Below are 20,491 nucleotides of genomic sequence, written 5' to 3' on the forward strand. Positions count from 1 at the left end.
GACACAAAGCTTTTTTGGGACAAACACATCTGATTGCAACTGAGTGCATGAAAAACATCGCAAAGCTTGTGGTATCCAAGTGTCATGAATAAGCTAATTGGGGCATAGTTTGAAAATCTTCGCTGTCGATAAGGCAGTTGCCAAGCTCACTAATCACATTTTTACCTTGAAAGCTTCAATTGTTCGTTGGATTTGGTTAAAGCTTCATGTTTTTTTTTTTTTTTTTTTTTTTTTTTTTTTTTTTTTTTTTTTTTTTTTTTTTTTTTTTTTTTTTTTTTTTTTTTTTTTTTTTTTTTTTTTTGCCTCAATCCACTCTTGGAAAACTTATTGAGGTTCACACTGGCAGAAATGTATATGTAGTTCCTTTGTACACTTGCACTTCTTAGCAAAAACCAAGAGCCTTAATGGACTGCAAATACCATACTTGATCGAATAGTGTTAAATGTTGTTTTATTACGAATCAGAAATATATATCTTAAGGACACTTATATAACTTATTTACGTACTTTTGTATGTTTGCAGCTCATGAATGCATTTTTAGCACTTTTTTGGTATCTACCTATTGCAAGACACCCAAGATTTGATAAAAATGCAATCCACAGGGTAGACTTTTAATGAAAATCATCTTTCTAGAACGGGATTATTGGTGGCAGAATTATTCCTCAATTACGACTAAACAAAAGTAGTGCCAGAAGTGCGTGGAGAAAACCAACTTTCACTGCACCATATTTCCCTTCCAGTTGTGTTGCGTATACCGACCCTCTCGTTTACATCTTCGGTATCGTCACTTTCGCTTCCGTCATCGCCGACTTCGTAATGTAAGTCGCTTGACGATTGTAATCGGCGCATCAGCTTCATGTCGGTTTGGAAATCGTCGCAATGTTTGTTGAAATTACGAAGCAGTTCTATGCGTTTCCGTACTAAAGTGAAGAGTTCCCTTTTGAGTGTGGTAATTTCCGACTTTGATCTCGATTTGTCATTTAACGCGGTTGTTAGAAAGTCATATTCCTCATGAAACTTTTGAATCTGTTTCAGCAATTCTATTTCGTTTTGTATTTGTTCAGTACCTCTTTTGGCTAGTTCTAGTGATTCCTCAATCGATTCGGATAGTTCCATGAAGTTGTTTAATTTAGCCGCACTCATATTCATAGCACAATCACTCATTTTGGCTTATTATTATTATTATTTTTTTTTTTAATTTTTGTACAATAAAATTTGGTTTTTCAAAACATTTTAAAAATTAATGCATGAAATTGTAAATAAAATAAATGAAGAGTAAACATTACAAGGCAGTTGAGTTGAATGTAGCCGGGAAAATAAAATTCAAAATTAAAAATTTGGAAATATGTCAATAATATTGAACGTTGCCACTGAATTCCTCAAACGCTTTTCCGACTTGAGACAATGTAAACGTTTGCTCGAAAGATTTAGCTCGGACAGCAACAAAATCTAGGGCATGCATTCATAGAAGGAAAAGCTCGACCCACCATAATGACGCGATCTGAACTGAATCAAATTTCTGTTGCGGAAACGTTTGGAATGTTGGAAAAGCTCTTCGGTGATAATTATTTAGCAAGTGTGTTTGATTGGCACAAATTATTCAAAGAGGGTTGCGAACGGATGACAAACCACGTCCAGAAAGGCCAGCAACAGCAACTTCATTAACACGTCGATAAAATAAAGAAATAGGTACCTGAGAATCGACGATTAACAGACAGAGATCTTAACTGGCATCGCTGGAATATCGGAAGGATCAGTGAAAATCATCAACCGATCGACGACGTTGTGTTATATGTTTTTTTCGATTATCCAGTTGTGGTGCACTGCGAATTTCTTCCGACCGGCCAAACAACAACTACTATTTGAGTGTTATGCGTCGTTTTCGCGAAGCTACTCGTATAAAGAGTCCGGAATTATAAGCCCACAACTCTTGGTGTTTGCACCACCATAAAGCATCGTCGCATACTGCATTGCTTCTTTCCGAGTTTTTCGCCAAATTTTCAACCAATATATTGCCGCAACCACCGTATTCGCCTGATTTAGGTCTGTGTGACTTCTGGCTGTTCAGCAAACTCAAATGACCACTTCGGAGAGACCGTTTTGAGTAAATTGAAGGGCATTAAACGTATTAACGCATGCCTTTAACAACTGTTTCGAGGATTGGAAAAAGAGTGTGGCATAAATTAAGAATATTAAATTTATGTACAAAGTCTTACTATTTATTGCTCATAGTAGTACTACGTCAACCTTTATGTTCTTCATATGCAATTAAGCGCAAATTTTGTGTTAATTTAAATCACTCAATATTTTATTCACTAAGTCTATGGGGATTTTAGTCATAACAATAGGATTATTATTTAGTTCATTTTCAAAATTTGTCTTTTATACTTCTCTAAATATAATAATATTTCATATCTTTGATTGTTAAGTATGCATTTGCATCTGAAAATATTTAGCATCTCTAATAAACGGTGTTCCATGTTCGTTTCCTTTGTTTCAATTATTGTTCCAAGCTGATAAGTACAATACATCACAATGACATTAACAGCGATAGACTCGCTGGCTTACAAAGCACTAAGTTCACACATTTCGCCATGAAATGATTTGTATTTGTTTTGAATTCGTTTGTTTTGTTTTTCTATGTAATCTGTAAATCACTATTTATAGATAATGCACACACAGCTATGAGTTCCTAATTAATTAAGTTTAATAAAAATTAATTAAGTAGTCATTAAGTAGGGGACATTCAGTGTTTCCATTAAGCATGAACTATTTTGGTTTCGCTAAGAGTGCATTTCGATAACAATTACTAATACATCATTAAAATTGGTTAGTCAAATTGGTTTTGTTTGGACCACTTCTACACAACTTGCCTGGCGATTTGCGACAATAATTTATTTAATATTTCTAGACTAATATCTAATAAAATTGCAATACCTTCAACTAATTACCATATATACATATACAGTTATCAGTGATTTTGATTTTGCGAGATAATACTTTAATCGTGGACGCGCCACGCCATTTTTTATCAACATTATTATTATTTTTTTTTTTTTAATTTAACATATACATACACATATAGCATACAATTTGCTCATTATACAAATAAAGTAAGTACGTTTTTGTTTTTGTTTCATTTATACAGCGTTAGGGTAGAAAAATACTTTGTTTCTTTCCTAGTAGTGCTTCCTTTAACATTCATCAATGCGGCACCTCAGTTCTAGCTTCGAAAATTAGAACGAGTTCAACACTAGCAAAAGATTCGCAAAATAAAATGTGTAAAAATTAAATGACTTTATGAACAATAAAATATTTTATAAAGCACTTTAGTGTATAAGTTTATGCTTAAGTACAGGCAATTCCTTCAATTACAGTTATGCAGGTTTTTAAGTTAGTCACCTTGTAAACAAGAAACTAAATAAATTTGAATGGGTTTACAAAATCACATTATCCTAAAATTTTTCTATTTATAAAGCTTTTCAAATCTATTTAATTTTTGCTTCGAATACAGCCTTTCATATGTACACTTGCTTCCTTATGCTGGAATGGTTGCTTCTTCGTAGAAATCGGGTTCGTCCTCATCCTTGGCTTCGCTGCCGTCGAGCTACATTAAATAAAGGACAGCAATTATGTGACAAATTTCCATTACAATCAATGATAAAACTAAATAAAAGAGGTCACTGGGCCACTTACCGCTTGCAGTTGTTCGGGTGTGTAGAGCATGGCAAGGCGCTGCCTTATGGGCACCATCAAAATCAAAAAGAAGGGGAAAGCCAATGATATTTTGGACGATTTCACAGCCCAGAGTAAAGTGAGACAGAGCAATTGTATTGTGGTGAACATGTGCATTTTCCAAGTGGGCACACGTTTCACAAACGGTGTGGGCGGATAGTGCTTTACAGGCATAAAGTATAAGCCCATTCTGAAAGCATTACAACAGCGGTGTATAGCATAAACAACGAAGTCGATATTTGTCGGGTATAGAGCTTACCTGTCGAAGAATTGTACGCCACTCATTGAAGCAATACCCATGTATAGGAATACACCGAACAGCACCGCCATGGGTACCAAGCGCAGCAAGGGTGCCATTGTCACGGATAGACCGATTAAGAGAGCCACAAAGAAGCCAGAGAGACGCTGCTCTTTAACATCGATAATGCGTGGCGACTCACCAGGGGCGTGTGTTCTACAATATAAAAAACGTAATACATACAATTAAATATATATATATTGTGTAAATAAAATGTAACCAAACTAGTTACGCACCTTGACATCACCGTCAGAGCAGAGACGTGTGTTACTGAACGCACGGTAGCTGCACAATGCCATGGTGTGCCGAAGAGGCCGCAACATGTATTCAAAAAACCTAATATCACAATATCCAAATGCAGGCCGGAGCCCTTCTTCAGACCACGCTCCGGCTTATCGACAATCAATTCCGAAATATGAGACTCCATAAAGATGAGAATGTATACCAAAATGGCGGGTATGCCACAGGCAAAGGGTGCCCAAACGGGCATACCCCCCAGGGGCACCAACCAACCGCGCACATCCGGATCACTGGGTGAAATACCCTCTGGCACGCTAAGTTTGTCCGTGTACACTTGTGGTATGAGATAGTCAATCAAGACGAAAATCGCTATGGCGATCGGCACACCAAAGTCACCCAGCGCACGGCGAGCATTTCGTCCCAGGAAATGGGAATTACGGAAGAGTTTCAGATAGTAGGCGATCGTGAAGGTGCCCAAGGTGAGTATCGTGCAGAAAAGCGCTGTGTTTGGCATATTCGTATGGGATACGATATTCGACACTAAGCCAATGCTGACTGTAGTGTTCGAGACTGACACATCGGCGGTTACATTACCCAAACTTTCCATCGTTGTATTATCAAAACTCTGTAGTTGCGGTGCCAGCGTTGCTGGTGGGAAATTATAGTCGGCCAACAGCGGGTTCTTCTTATAAACCGAAACTAATTTCATCAATGTCTCATAGATGTAGATCAATGTGATCAATGCGGAGAAAATTTCCTGTGTGAATCTTGTGAATAGACGCACATAAACACTGCACTCGAACGCAGACAGCGTGGTAGCGATGACGGCCAACCAAACACCGATGTAGGCGCGTATGGTGAGGAAGGGCAGATTGTTCTCGCGACAAAAGTTTATCAACGCTTCGTCAAAGAGTAGCAAAGGGCCAGTAGTACCGATAATACCGAGCGGTTGTCCAGAAATCGTGTGGAAAATTATACCACAAAGTGCTGTGCTCAACAAGGTCTCTGATATGCCAATCAGATTGCCAGTCTTTTCGGAGGCTAAACCACCGAAAGTGATTGCGGTCGAGAGGCAAGCAAAGTACATGAAGATCGTAGCGGCGAGCGTTTGCGAGTTCAGACCATCGGTGATATCGCTCTTGTACATGGGCAGACGGCGCTTAAGGTCATTGCGCAGACCACCCCACCATTTGTGCGTTTTTTCTAACGGATTAATTTTCTTCTTTCCATCACCACTTTCCAATTCTGGCTTCTTCTCAATAATTACTTTAGCTTCTTCTTTTATCTTCTCCTTCATTTCTTTCTTAACCTAAATATTATATTTGTTAAAATTTGTAAACATTAGAAGACTCTAAGTCTATTGCTTACCTCTAACGCCTTTCGCTTGCGCGAACGGATCCAGTCCTTCTTTGCTTTCAATTCCTCAAATGGCAAGAGATCTTGACGCTCCCAATTACCCGGCGGCAGCACAATGGAATCATCCAAGAACTCATTGATGGCCGACAGCAGATCCTTACGATCATCTGCCTTGTATGCAATTGCATGGAATGGTTCGTTCGCCATTAGCGTAGCAATGGATCGACCCACTTCATGATAGTCCAAGTCGAGGGTCGGCGGGCCCATGAGTATGAACATAAAACGTACCGGCACGGCTACCTCTGTCAAAGTGGGCATAAGCACGCCCTCTGCAAGACGCACAAATGCGATGGTTGGTTGTTGCAGGAAGTCCACTGCACCCACCTGCACGGCAAGAAGTTGAGTTTAGCAGAGCTAAGTGTTTAAATTTTAGTTAGAATCGTACTTACCAACACCGTTGTTGCCTCAGCACCCACAGGTATGCGCTTAAAAATGCTGTCGTTTTGCAGCTTCTGCAGATTCTCCTGCGACGAAGAATACAAGTCGTCCCTCATGTCAATCTTCAACTCATTGCTCCGCTTGCTACCACCAATCTCAGTTGCCGGCATTATTCTAGGCCGCTTGTCTTCCCCAGAGAGGTTCTAAAGTAAGGATTAAACAAACGTTTGTCAAAAACTTCATACAGAAGTTCCGAATATACATGAACTATGCAGAATTTTGAAGAACTGCGGGAGGCGTGAAACTTTATTAATTATCATTTAGGGTTAGTAGTCCTACTAAAGCATGCGATTAACTTTTTGGAACAAAAACGAAAATCGTACGAAAGTATAAAACTCATGCATACTAAAATAGATGTAGGAGAATAATATAATGGGCTACATTTACAAGTTTCTAAGAAGAATTAAAGCGGCTAAATACGGGTATACATATATATAATAGTCTTAGGCAATCACTGCAATTCATTCAATCAACACAAGTAACAAAAAAAAAAAGAAGGCATTTTAAAGTTCTTAGTCGTCGATATGGTATCTTAATTTTCTAGGGGTCACAGTGTTTGGTTTATCCAAGAAAAGGTGGGATTTGAAATCTAAATAGCAGGATTTCACGAAGACGTAAGGAAGACAGTCCTAGGCTGGGTTAAGCACGACCTCAGGTACTTCATTAGGTTTGATATACAGGAATTTTTTGATCACTTTTTGGCGCTTGGAAGGCATGAAATCAATATCATCAATATTTCCATAAAAGTCAACTTTTGTATTGATCCCTTAAAATTCATTAAATTTTCTTGGACACAATCATTAAAACAAATATTAATAACTTTCTGTGTGTGGAAATTGATTGGTTTGACCAAGCACTCTAAAATCGCCTCAAGTTGTTTCGCCGTACTGCTGGGTCGCCGCTGACGATCCACAGCATGTCGAATCATGCCAACTTCCACCTCTCTTCATGTTCAAACAAAAATCATTGTTTTCAAACCGTTTTTAAGGAGAGTTTCTTTAACAAAAGACAACTAGTAAAGATAAAAGAATTGCACATGCTTTAACAAAATAATTTCCATTGCATTCACTTAAGTACAAAAAAAAAAAAAGGAAACTAGAGGAGTTAGAAGGAACAAAACTGGAAACGAAATCTGACAAACCAAACGAAAATCGTTATACATATTTCAATATTGAGTTCAATTAATTAAATTTATTTATTTGTAATTACTCCCAAGTAAGACATGGTGGAGTGCCGTCTGTTGGTGCCGTTGTTCGGTTCGCTGCTTAGTGAAATGGATGTGGGCGGTGCACTGAGGGTCTCACATACGGACCGTCGCTTTTTGGCATTCTCAACGTCGCTAAGATGTTGTTGTAGTGCCAATTGTTGTTGCTGATGAAGGTGCTGCTGAATTTCGCCGCCCATCCAAAGCAACTACAACCCAAATGTGTGTTGTTGGTATTTGGCGGGTGCGGGATTTAGGATTTTTTATTTTTTATTTTTTGATAAATAGTGTACAGGTGTGTGTCGGTCAAATATATTTGCAGACGATTGTTTTCAATAGAATTTCAATGAATTTATATTTGTTTTATTTTAGCCAATTTTCAATTTAATTTCGCATAATTTTGGATTTCGCGGTTTATAAAAAAAAAACAAAAAAACCGAGAAGATGAGCGCGTTTCAAACAAGCAAAAGAGAAAGAAAAATAATTTTATTTTCATAAGTATTTACATACATACATGCGTGCTGGAGCACTTTGTGAGTTTGTTAAACGCTTTTGAAACTTAGCAAAGTTGTCAGAAGCATAGCACAAAGAATCAACGAAAGCTTGACGCCAAAAAGTTTAATATCAGCTCGAGGCTTTCATATTAAATTTTAGTTTATGTTTTTTTTTTTTTTTTTTTTTTTTTTTTTTTTTTTTTTTTTTTTTTTTTTTTTTTTTTTTTTTTTTTTTTTTTTNTTTTTTTTTTTTTTTTTTTTTTTTTAATTTCTATACATTTATTGAATCAACAATGACATTTTCAGGAACATTAAGCACGAATAACATGTTAAGTTTGCTTTGTGACTATATTCCAACACAAAGCGACCGTGTTCTGCAAGAGGGACGTAACTCAACAACTTTGAATTGCTTTGTGTGCTTCAAAGGTTAAGGCAAATTCTCAACTAGCTGGTGATATATCGAAAAATCGAAAGCAAGCGCTCGAGCACTACTTTCTGGCGGAGTTTCGTTATGAGTTACGACGCTTTTGCAATCAACTACAGTAGCCGTTCGATTATGTGAACACGCGACCTGAGGAACAGTACAAATTAGAGCGGGTATATAACAACCCACATCGATGAAATGTCTTCTTTTATTTAAGATATAGATCTTCTCACAGGTAGAAAAATTCCGACTCGCCAAATATTACAATTCCAGCGAGTGTTATTACTACTATATATACTGACTTTACAAATAATTTACATTACATAGGAGTACACGCATACACCAGTATACTACTGTGAGCAAAAAAATAGTAAGATTTTGTTTATAATTTTAAAATTCTTTATTTATTGCCAGTAGTCCGTCTACACTTGTGTCAACACTTTTGCCAAACTTCGAAGCAGTTGTTAAAGTCAATTTCGGACTATTCTTCTATTCAAGTTTATTGCCTTGGATTGACTCAAAACGGTTTCCTCGGAGCGGTCGTTTGAGTTTGCTGAGTAGCCAGAAGTCTCACGGAGCTAAATCAGGCGAATACGTTGATTCCGGCACGTTGTTGATTGAAAATTTGGCGAAAAACTCACTAAGAAGCAATGCGTTAAACGACAGTGCCTTATTTTGGTGAAAAAATCAACAGTTGTCAGTCCATAATTCCAGCACTTTTTACGAATAGCTTCACGCAAAGGACGCATAACACTCTAGTATTCCTTCTTGACAAGTCAGAGTGCACCACACCTCGATATGCGAAAAACTGAAATATAACCTTCAACATCTGCTCTCGCGTGTTTTTTCGGCTTCGACTTACCTTGGTCACGATATTCGGCCGATTGTTCGTATGCATCCTGGTCGTGAGCATAGATCCAAGACTCACCGCGAGTAACAATACAATTTATGACATCCAGTTGGTCGGAAAGCATTGTTTCACAGACGCTAAGGCGACGATGTTTTTCGAAAAAATTTATTGATTTTGGAACCAATCGTTCTCTCACTTTACTTAGAATATTTGGCCGATGAAACATCTATTTCCAGTTCGTAAGCATAGATCCAAGGCTCACACATCCTGGTATTCGGAAAGCTTGGTTTCACCATTATTGCTGTCCTAGACGTGGTTTGTCGTCATCCTTATCCCATTGGTTACACAAGGCCAGAAAAAAAAATATTTCTACTATTTTGTTTTCGCGCGAAATTTAAACTAAAAAGTCTTACTATTTCCTGCTCACAGTAATATTGGAGTCTACTTTCCTCTGAGTTAGATGACATAATTGGACGGCTACTGTAGAAGCTTAGTGAATACTATAGTTATATGTAGTTATAGCATATGTATTGCAAGAAAACTTAAATTAAAGTTTTGGCAATCGCAGTGGTTACTTTGCTGCCATTCTTTTGCGGTGATTTCTGTTTGAGCACACACACAGCGTTACAGTTAGACGAAGTTGGTGCACAATGTGGCGGATTTGTTGAGATGAGCAATTGAAATGTCATATAAGTACATATGTATGGGTAGGCACAGGCGCGGGAGAAGACATTTTCATGCCGATGTTTGGAACAAAAACAGGGTAATAAAAATTTATGAGATTATCCAACATTTGCGATGGTATGGTATAGCATTGCCGATTTGACGATTTGACGATTTTTGTGTGAAGAAAAAAGTATAATAAAGTGGAAACAGAAAGAGAAAGACAGAGACATACAATATAAATGGATATACCAACGGCATAAATATGTATGTATATGAGTAATTAATAATAAAGCGATGTTTAATTTGATTACGTAAATACAATTCTATTCGATAAACAACCAATAGCTCAATCAATAAATATTTTTCACAAGTATGTACATATACTTGAGTTAGGTGGTCAGCAAGGCTTGTGGATTTATTATGGATAAACTTTATTGAGTAGTCCACTAAACAATCTATCTAGAGAGAGCTTAGCGGGATGCGTGACTGTTGATAGCATTCGTGAGAGCAATGTCCTATCCTGACGACTACTCGAAGCGTGGTCTCTTCAAAGTACTTTGCAAGTAAAAATTAATCTTAAACACAGACTTGCAGTCACAAAGTTGTCATCAGTACGACTATTAAGCTTGACTTACACTGATATATATTATGTACATTATTACTGACTTACACACAAAATACAAAATGTTATTACCCAATTCTTCCAAAACGAAAAATCATAATGAAGAGTGTATAGATATATTTCAAAGTGACAGTGGACGACTAGTAATTCAATAAATGCGAATGTGTATGTACAGACTTTGATATGAACTTAACTGAAATTTAGCGCAAAATCATAAAACATATGAAGTGATTTGGCTCATACAATATGGTTTAGTAGTTAAGCATGATCATTAAATACAGAAACATGAGCCTTCTAGCGCCGAACGCATCACAGACGGGGCCTGTGCGACGTGGATTTGTTAGTTTTTGACGGAGAGCAAAGCAGTTACTGATAAATACGCACTGACACTGACATTTGGATGATTACGATAAACGTAAAGAAAACATAATATTACGTAAGCATGTCAAAGCTAAACGCCGCTTACCTGTAGACTCGTATAGCTGCTATATTTCCGCTTCGTAAACGGAAAGCCGCTCTGGTGCTCGTTCACGTGTCGGTGACGCAGCAGCAATGAGCGCATTAGCGCCGGTTTGTCTTCGGCATTGATTAGATCTTCAACGACCATCTGCGGGAGTGTAAAACAAATTAACAATGAAAATAGCGGCATTGACAAAATTTGGTGTATTATGTGCTTTTTACGGCCCACATACCTGCTCCACAACGCGATACGCCACAGCCGGCAGGTCTTTCTCATTCAAATCCAGCAGCACGACACCCGTTTCGAGGCAGCGACGCAAATTGAGCAGCGAGTGAAAGGAGAGCGACGCAACGTGCGGTTTGCCCCAGCGATCGGAGCCCTCCTCAACATCTTCCTCATACTTGATCCAACGCGCCGTCTCCTTCCATTCGCGTTCTTCGCCTAAGCCAGTGAGTTCATCGAGTTGCACAAATATCTGGCAGAGAGTTAAAGGTTGGTGAGTCAAAACGTGGTTACATATTTCATAAACCTAAGTCGGAGCAATGGCTGCTCATTGTTGTATTACCTCGTGCGGACTGTGGTCGTAGACCTTCTTCAGCTGCAAGCCCGCCACACTGATTTGCGGCAACTCGCGCAACTTGATTGATGAATGGTGGATTTTGTGACGTCTCAGCGCACGTGGATCATCGGAACGATGGGATCTCAACTCATTGAGATCGGCCTCCTATTTAGTTGAGAAAATACATTTGAGTAAGTTATTAAGAAAAATAGTTGCAGTGAAAGAATATGCATAAGCCTTTGCAGTGAATAACAACCTGCGCAGCTGGCTGTGGTGTCAAAATTTGCAGTTGGCATTGATTGTTTCAATTGGTCATTTTCGATTCGAGAATTTTTGTTTAATTTATAAATTTTTATGCACAAAAAAGGTGAGAGAAAAGCACAAAATAAAGCAAGTGATGAATGATTACGTCTCATAAAGATACTGGGTTAAGTGTCTGCTAGAGATTTCTATTGTCTATTGCTAAAACAGAAATCGGTGCCGACCACATTCATACAAATATTTTTAAACTTTTGGAATTATTTTACTTAAATAAATGCGCACCGTGGACGCAGCCTTGATGTCATTGCATCAAATAAAAGTAGAAAATTTGTTGAGTTTTCTTTTTTTTTATGAATATGGTCGCTAGCTAAACTATTGCCACATAAAATTCTAACAGTATTTTGAAGACGAATCGAACGCGTTTGGTTACCTCTAATGTGGTATCCTCCGGTTGCACGGATACCTTGCGGACACCGGCCTCGCCATTCTCCTCCACCACCTTTTTGGTTTCCACGCTGTCTTGATGGGAAAATTTACGTTGTCTATAATACTGATGGCGGCTGTAGGGTAAAGTATAAATCGTAAATTACAGTTATTCATTAGCAATTATTCAATGAAAAGTAATTGTGGAAAACGTGAGCATTAATTGTAAAAATAATTCACGGAAAGTGAGATGTGTGTTTGTGTGTATGCTATGTACCTTCTTCGTCGTTTGCGTTCGTGTATATTGTCAGCGGGTTGTTCATCGTATACTAAAGTGGGCGGTGTTACTACAGCCTTTTTCTTTCCGAAATGCACCTGCTTCTCCTCGGCGGAGTTATCCTGTTGACATAAAAATGCCGTTAAGGTAGTATTTTGACGAATATTAGTGAGGGAATCTCAAGCTTTCTTTTTATTGTACACGCTTTCGCTTGGCGTGTTTCAAAATGGTTTGATCGTTAAACTTACCGAGTGATCACCGTGTCCGGCGCGTTCTGATACTAATGGGTAGTCCTCGGGTAGGTCATCATAGTTTTGTGTATTAACGGGATCGGTTGTACTCTCATATTCAGAGTCTTCTTCAATGTTCAGTTCACTTTTACGATGCACTGTAATTATAAGGGGCGTATCCTGATCAATTTCGGTGCCTCCAACACTTGCGCTCATAATTTGAAACAATTTTGCAATAATTTTTATTTAATTAATTTATTTGTAACATTTTTATGCTTAACTTTTTCCTTAACTTTCTTTTAAATAAATTTTTTATTTTCGAATATTTTATTTTTCATAGTTTTTCTTATTTTTGGTTTGACGATAAACTATTTGCTGCTGACAGTTCAAATTTCAAAGGCTTGTTTTTATTTTGCTTTTGAAATCAAAATTGGGCGAAATTTCGACTTACCGTTGCTCTGCTTATACGATCCGATCGGCTGATTTGCGTCCTGAAATGTCGTTACATCGAACTTTTCCTTATGGGCACTTGGACCGGCGAAAACTTTTTCCATTTCCGAATCCAAGTAAACCTCGTTTGGATCCTCATTCCCGGTGGACTGCAAGAAAAGCGGAGAAAAATATTCATGATTTCGTCTTAGCCATATGTGCCTCAGCCAGTAAGGAGTTAAGCCATCACTTGGCATATACATAAGTGTCTTATAATTACATGTGGAAGTCTGTGTAAGATTGTTTGGACTGTTTCGCCAGATGCGAACTTGCAACCGCCTGCTTGAGCGCGCACGACACGACCGATCAAGGCATGTCAGGCGAAAGATGCCTCAAATCAAATATTGACTGCTGCATAGCTGTGAAGTTCATCATCGAAACGCATCTCGTGTGGCCGAACACGTTGCATGTAGGTACATGTATCGATGTATACACGCACGCACTACATATGTGGCGACTGATTGTAAACACGAGTGCATGAAGCCACATATTTCAGGCGAATGCGCCAACTTTCTGAGGTACAATATTGTTAGCGGATTTCAATTGAGTGTATAGAATCGAACACATGCTTGTAAGTCATGTGACTTCTATTTACCATAAATGATTGTTAAACTGTCTGAAATTTCGCTCGCTTCTCAGTTTGTTTACATTCGCATAAATCAATCGAAGGTGAAGAGCTCTGCAGCACGTAATTCTAAACGACTGCCTATTATATAAGTGATGCTGCACATTTCGAATATATTTCTAACTCAATACACTTGGAAAAAATTATAAAGAATAAGGAAATAAAAAAAAATTATAAAAATCGAAAACAGACATCAAAATAAGAAAGATATAAATATATAAAAGATATCCGCAAATGTATTTATGACCATGAAACACTCAAACAATCGAAAATAATATCGGCCATTTTGTAATCCGGAAAAAAGTTATTTTTAAACCTCACAGATTGGTAAAGCTGCATTTATGATGGACTGATTCATTTATAACGGCATAAAAATATTCTTGGAACTGTGCAAAGTGAACACAATTGTTAGAACTTCAATTCGTGCAAGTCTGATTAAATGGTGCACAACATAGTGTCAATAATTGGTTTCAATGAAAGCAATTTAGTATTTGATGGGGAAATAAATCACAAAGTGTGATGTAATGACACCGTTATTGCTGCAGATATATCGTATATAGTAAATATGTGTGCATATATGAGCCGATGCCCAAGTAAGTAGACGGTAGTTTCAGTATAGGTTGGCAGAACTATGTAAATGGTTCTTTTCATTCACTTTCAACCTTGAAAAGTTATCAACACTCGTAATTTTCAAGAAACGCGGTCAAATATAGTGCTGTTGTTGTAACGGGTAACTAATCTCCGGATGGATGATAAGGATTAGTTAAGTTGTCGTCGACATCAAAGGTAGCCCCAAGAAACGTGCTGTTTCGTAGCCGTCGGACCAAAAGGAGAAGGGTGTCAAATCAATAGGTAGGCAAAACGGCGGCTAGTATCATGCGGAGACTCACATGCTTAAAATAACATAAGTTCCTAATATGAACCCACTTTTATGGTATGAAATTGGTAGGTACCGAGACTTTCTACATATATACCTGATATAAAAATATAATAGCGAAAGGTAACCTATTGGTAACCAATGGCAATAATTAGGGTATTTCATTGACTTCTCGACCACTAAAATAAAAGTCAACAGCACCAGTTTTCTCGATCAACCTTTAACAGAAACCGCTAAGATTAGGACATTTTCTCTGACACATCAAATGGTACACACATGTCTATAGATGCACCATTTTGCGCCGCCATGATTGTGATTCACAACAGTTTTCATGCAGGTGGCTGTGTGCTCGTAAAACTAACGGTAAATGCGAATTAGAAAAGTTGGTTGAAGTATCTGAGGTATCAGGTAACTACCCAATTAAAGTAGTTCTGTCGACACAACGCACCAGTTATTGCAGTGTCTTTGTTACACTTATCAGGAAATCGGCGAACAGTGTCATTAACCGGCTGCGAACGCGCTGCGCTACTCGCTTTCCATTCGTCGAAAGAGGTGTGGGTGTGGGTGTGCATGTGGCAAGCACACAAATATTTCAGGGGCAATTACTGTTAAAAGCCAATATTTGTTTATATTTATAAATAGAACACTTTTGTTTTCCACAGAAACCGTAAAGTAATACTTACTCGTTCATGGTAAATACAAGTCGATATACATACATTTCTATATAACAGTCATTCATTTTAAATGTTTATTTTAATATACATAGCACTCGGTAGATTTGTTGAGGAGATAGTTAAAATATTAATTTTGTTGTACTCTAGAGAGGAGGAAAGTTTGGTATAATCAGTAATAGTAATTTCAGATTAACAAATGGGCATCTAGTGGAAAAATTTGAACTCACAGACACAGTACAAAATGTTCCCCTGCCAGTGGGACAAAGAAGTGCCTCTAGTGTCGAGCATATTGCTGCCGCTAGCGCATCAATTGAGGAAGAAACAAATCAGTCTCCCACACCTCGTTCTCAACAACTTGAAAACTATCCAGATTTTCATCGAAAAATCATCTTCAGCGATGTGACTTAAATTCGGGCTAAATAGCTTCTTCAATTAGAAAACTATGCATTGTTAGCCAGACAACAATCCACACCAACTGCGGGAGTCACCATTGCATCCCGAAAAAATTACGGTTTGGTAGTGCTTATGTTCCGGGGTCGTACTTCTTCCATGATAATCAAGATATCACGTTGAAATTGGAGGATATGGACTTGGACAATATGTGGTTCTGACAGGAGGGCGCCACCAGCCACACAGCGAATGTCAAAGTCTATTTACTGAAAACCAAGTTTGGTGAACGTGTTATCTCACGAAATGGTCGGGTCAATTGGCCACTTCGGTCGTGTAGTTTGACGCCGTTACACTATTTTATGTGGAGCTACGTTCAGTCTATGCTCTGTGCCAACAAGTTAGCGACGATTGATGAACTTCGTATGAATATGTAATGTGAAATTACAGCAGTATCGGCATATTTATGTTTGAGACCGTCGCAATCGCCAGTGTTAGACATGCAAAAGAAATCGAGTTCCATATATAATGGTACCTGCACAGGAATAAAAAATTTAATTTTTTGAGAAATGGATCCAAAACTTTGTATACATCCGTTTCCTAAAGATCTTAATAACAGAGGCTTGAAGGCCAAAAACAAAAAAAAAAAAAAAAAAAAAAAAAAAAAAAAAAAAAAAAAAAAAAAAAAAAAAAAAAAAAAAAAACAAGGCTTCCGTTAGATATTTCCAAAGTGNAAAAAAAAAAAAAAAAAAAAAAAAAAAAAAAAAAAAAAAAAAAAAAAAAAAAAAAAAAAAAAAAAAAAAAAAAAAAAAAAAAAAAAAAAAAACAAGGCTTCCGTTAGATATTTCCAAAGTGTTATATAATATAATATATACTGGATAACTTAAATTTATTAAACGAGGGTTTCAGCGATACTGTATATCCAAAGTGAGTATATCACTCCTGTGTATGTGCGTGTCGCTCGCTACTGAAAAGAGCACATAAATCACTCGTTCTGATAAGCGTGCCGTTGATGAGCCACTGACAGAAGTGTATTTATTTTCCATGAATGTGTTTACATGCTAATCGCACGGTGTTTTCTGTTTTATTGTGTTCAAGTGGAAATCGATATTCATCTCTGCTTTGTAACGCTTATCAAAGAAAGAGCAAAAGCTCAGGTTGCGTACAACGAGAATGAAAGGTAAGAGAGTGCGCAAATGAAACGGAAGCGTATATAAAAAAGTTAATGTGAAACCGTGGCAACAAATAACGCATGCACTAATTAATAGAAATTGCTGAAATTAACAATGTTTTCATAAACCAGGTAACATTGGTTTTTCTATCCTTATACTTGAATATAAACTATTAACTCTCTAACGGCTTTTTGTAGTATTAAAAGTATGCACTACTTCTTGACACCTTTCAGCTGGCAAAATGAGGAATTTAAATATAGAAGGAGACTTCAATGGGTTACTCAACAACAAGGTCATTATACTGGTTGGCTTGGCGGAAAAATTCCATTCGTAAATGAGCGAATTATATTCCTCCAGACAAAATGTGTCCTGGCAAAGTGTCAACATTGCCGGCGAACCGCACAATAAATGAAATGCAATTATTGGTTTACTAAACTTTCGCAGTCGTGGTGGCTACAAGGAAGCCCCACAATGGACTAGTTCATCAAAGTTGCTGGAGATGAATTAAGAACAGAGGGATTTTTTCGCACAATTAGCAACTTTGGTGCGTGTCTGCGCTGCAGCAGAGCAACGAACTCGGACAAGGAGTGGAGGAGGATTCGGCATGTGGGTTGGCTGTGCGCTGATGGCCTCATCTAAAAGTATTTAAATCCACATCCGCACAGAGATGAGTACGACATCGTTCATATAATTTCTTGGATGAGTTCACACGTAGTGACAATGACACAGAATGCCACAAAAATGATTTGCATTGCACTTTCGATGGGCGCCAAGCTACTACATTGCCGCGCTTCCTTATGGAATGTCACCTTAGGAAGTGTCAGCCAGGCGTACACAGTGGAAATTCAATGGCCTTGCTTACGCTGACTTAGGGAGACTTTGTCGATTTATGGAGCATGTCTGCTCTAAAGGACATACAATTTTCAGTCCACTTTTCGATAGTCATATATTTCTGTGATGGCAATATGATGTAATTTAGAAAAGTTGTAAAGACATTAATAAAGGCAATATCAATAATCAGCGCACTCTAAACAAACTCCACTTATCTGCTATAAATATTAAGAACCAAATAGGTCTCCGCCTTCAGTTTCTCAAGTGTCTCCACGACGGACCCACTTACATTTCCAAATATTACGGTTCGCTGCACCGTTTCTGGTTGGTATATTTCGTAGTTTTCTTTGTTACTCACAATTTGTATAGTTGTTATTGTTTGTTTCTTTCTTTTTTCACATTTGTCACTATTTTAGACGAATGTTCGGATGTCTGCGTGTATTTTATAGCTTTTCTTTTTGGCATAGAAACTTATCTAACATTCACTGAAGGTCTCTGGAGCTGTGTGCGTCCTATCTGCCCAGTGCAAAAACTTTCAGTTTGCGACCGAGACCATGACCGTCAGCGGACTGGCTAGCCGCCAAGTGCACTGTGCTGCTTGGGCGTGCCAATCCGCACTAGTTTTTTGTTGTTGTTCACTTAGGAGATTTATCCTTCACATCGATGTTTTTAAATTTTAGTATTTACACAATTACAGATTTTGCTCTTTCGGTATGTTTGTTTCATGGTTAGGTCGTCAGCGTCGGTTTGAGTTACGCGGTGTACCGTTTCACTGAAAGTAATTATATCTTCCTTATCATACTATTAGCTTTAAGCAACTCTTGACATCAAAAGTATTCAATAAGTCTTATTTCGAACTTCGAAGGTGAATTTGATGGCTAACTTAGTTAAAAAAGCATGATTAGGGTCCAAACGTAGTGGAAGTAAGGCGATTACCAGCATAAAATTCACACACAATATTTCGCTCCGTTTCCTCTCTTCACCACCGAGTAACTTTATTTAACCTTCGCAAGTAAAGCAATCAGCTTGCTTCATATTTGAAAGGGCGTAAAATTAAGTTGTATTTTTATATTTCATTTTGATTTCACTACCATTAATCGTTATATCACAACAGTATGTGCCAAGCACACGCACGCACTTTGCTGAGTTGTATGTAGCGCTTTCAAGGGCACCGTTAAATGTCGAAATTGAAAAATTTATAATATAATCATCTTTGGCGCCCCGACCGACACTGCAATCAGGCAGTTTTGTGTCAGGCGTGTCGCTGCCACCCTGTGATTACACAACCATCAACGCGGCTTCGCACATTATCCGCTCGTTAATGTGTTTGAAACAAATATTTGTGTGTGTTCATGTATGTATGTTTAGCGGTTTTTTTTGTTGTTTTTTTTTTTTTTTTGTTTTTTTTTTCGAACGGTTCTTTATGGTTTTAGCGTCAGAACGGCACACATTAGCACTCTGCCGTGGCGATAATCGACTCGGATATTTATAACATCGCGCTACACTTTTGGGCATCCGCACACGGCTGGGCCATATTCACCTCGTGCATTGTTTTTGCCTTTGTACGCTGCACACATCCAGGCAAAGACGCATTGAAGGACCTTCAATGGCTTACACTACGTCACAGCCGAAGCATCCGCTTTGACATTCAACGTTTACATAACGTAACATAACGCTACTTAGACAACGCAACGCGAAAGCCATAAATCACTTCGGCAAAGTCACAAACAATTCACTTGCAAGTTATTTTGCTGCAAGTAAGCGGTATAAATTGACACCTTGCACAACGGTTCGATTAGCACTTCCACGCCAAGGCGATATGCCGTTAGTGGGGAGTGTCAAAACCCGCCACAAGTTTTCGCTGGCACCACAAACGCCCGCACTGTCATCGACATGTGTCAAATTTCAATGTTAAATAACAAATTTAATTTAAATGCCAACTTTTGATGCTGTTGTTGTTGGTTATTTATTACTTTTCTTTGCCATTTCACTAACTAAAGCTGCTCAAGTGGTTATTTAAGCTGTCACGATGAGTATTTACCGCCGTCGATGAGTGTGTGTCGCTGTCGTGCCGCTCCACAGGCAGCTGCTAACAATAATGGCTCAGAACAGGCAGGTTTCAAAAGTGTTCACCGCCAGTGGCAGGATAAGCCGTTTAGCGCACTGCCGTCCGCCGACGACTGTGTGTGCGCTCTCGAAGACAAGTGTTGCTGCTGACATGTGTGAAAAGGCTTTGCCATCAAAGTGTGCCAGCGTATCTTGCAGTGCCATTATTGTGGTTCTGCTATTCTTCTTTGCGTTGCGCACACTCCCTGTGTGAGCGATGCGGAATCACAGCTTGCTCTGGGCATTTTGGGGTGGCACTGTCACTTCTGTAAGCTAACAGCTGTTTGCAGACTGTGTAATGTTGAGAGCTGGAGCTGCGATGGGCCACTCAGGGGAGCAAGGTGTGACCAGAATAAAACAATACAGATTAGGTGAAGAACACTCAGGAAACACTTTCAGTTTCTCAGCGGAGGCAATTTTAGTTTAGGCCTTTATTATACAAGTTTTCGCTTATATTACAATTATGGATATGTGAAATGTCTTATTGTAATGAGAATATATATGCCTGTCTCTGCCTGATTGTACATATCTAATCGAGAAGCTTGTTATAAATGTAACCGAATCTCGGTGAAAACAATCGCTGACTTACTTCACAAGCAGAAAAACGTGACGGAATGGCATATGGGCCGCACAGTTCGAAGGAATGACATAAAAATTATATTAGGGGTACTAACTGGTCATTGGTCTTATTGGTTGATATTCCAGCAGATTGGAGATAAAAAAAAATAAAAAA

At 38.2% G+C, this 20,491-nt stretch overlaps 1 protein-coding gene across 9 annotated transcripts in view; it reads right to left on the reverse strand.

The window, feature by feature from the left end:
* Window positions 1–3,193: 3,193 nt before the first annotated feature.
* The window catches only part of LOC108971900 (band 3 anion transport protein), a 48,258-nt gene continuing 30,960 nt past the window's right edge, over window positions 3,194–20,491 (reverse strand). For 3 of the 9 annotated variants that reach the window (XM_018938244.1, XM_018938243.1, XM_018938248.1), the window contains 15 exons: window positions 13,049–13,196; window positions 12,616–12,755; window positions 12,368–12,489; window positions 12,098–12,227; window positions 11,663–11,674; window positions 11,413–11,571; window positions 11,080–11,322; window positions 10,854–10,994; window positions 7,337–7,540; window positions 6,079–6,270; window positions 5,642–6,013; window positions 4,270–5,582; window positions 3,995–4,189; window positions 3,697–3,925; window positions 3,516–3,607 (listed from right to left, as the gene is read on the reverse strand). In XM_018938244.1, coding sequence (XP_018793789.1) covers window positions 3,539–3,607; window positions 3,697–3,925; window positions 3,995–4,189; window positions 4,270–5,582; window positions 5,642–6,013; window positions 6,079–6,270; window positions 7,337–7,540; window positions 10,854–10,994; window positions 11,080–11,322; window positions 11,413–11,571; window positions 11,663–11,674; window positions 12,098–12,227; window positions 12,368–12,489; window positions 12,616–12,755; window positions 13,049–13,196 — 3,669 coding nt within the window. In that variant the 3' untranslated portion in view covers window positions 3,516–3,538. Of the gene's footprint in view, window positions 3,608–3,696; window positions 3,926–3,994; window positions 4,190–4,269; window positions 5,583–5,641; window positions 6,014–6,078; window positions 6,271–7,336; window positions 7,541–10,853; window positions 10,995–11,079; window positions 11,323–11,412; window positions 11,572–11,662; window positions 11,675–12,097; window positions 12,228–12,367; window positions 12,490–12,615; window positions 12,756–13,048; window positions 13,197–13,306; window positions 13,390–17,941; window positions 19,038–20,491 lie in introns of those variants that run through there. The other 6 variants (XM_018938247.1, XM_018938249.1, XM_018938245.1 and 3 more) reach the window with 6 other exon arrangements.

This window comes from Bactrocera latifrons, unplaced genomic scaffold, assembly GCF_001853355.1.
Source record: "Bactrocera latifrons isolate USDA-ARS-PBARC rearing strain unplaced genomic scaffold, ASM185335v1 scaffold_364, whole genome shotgun sequence".
In the NCBI taxonomy this organism is placed as follows: Eukaryota; Metazoa; Arthropoda; class Insecta; order Diptera; family Tephritidae; genus Bactrocera; species Bactrocera latifrons.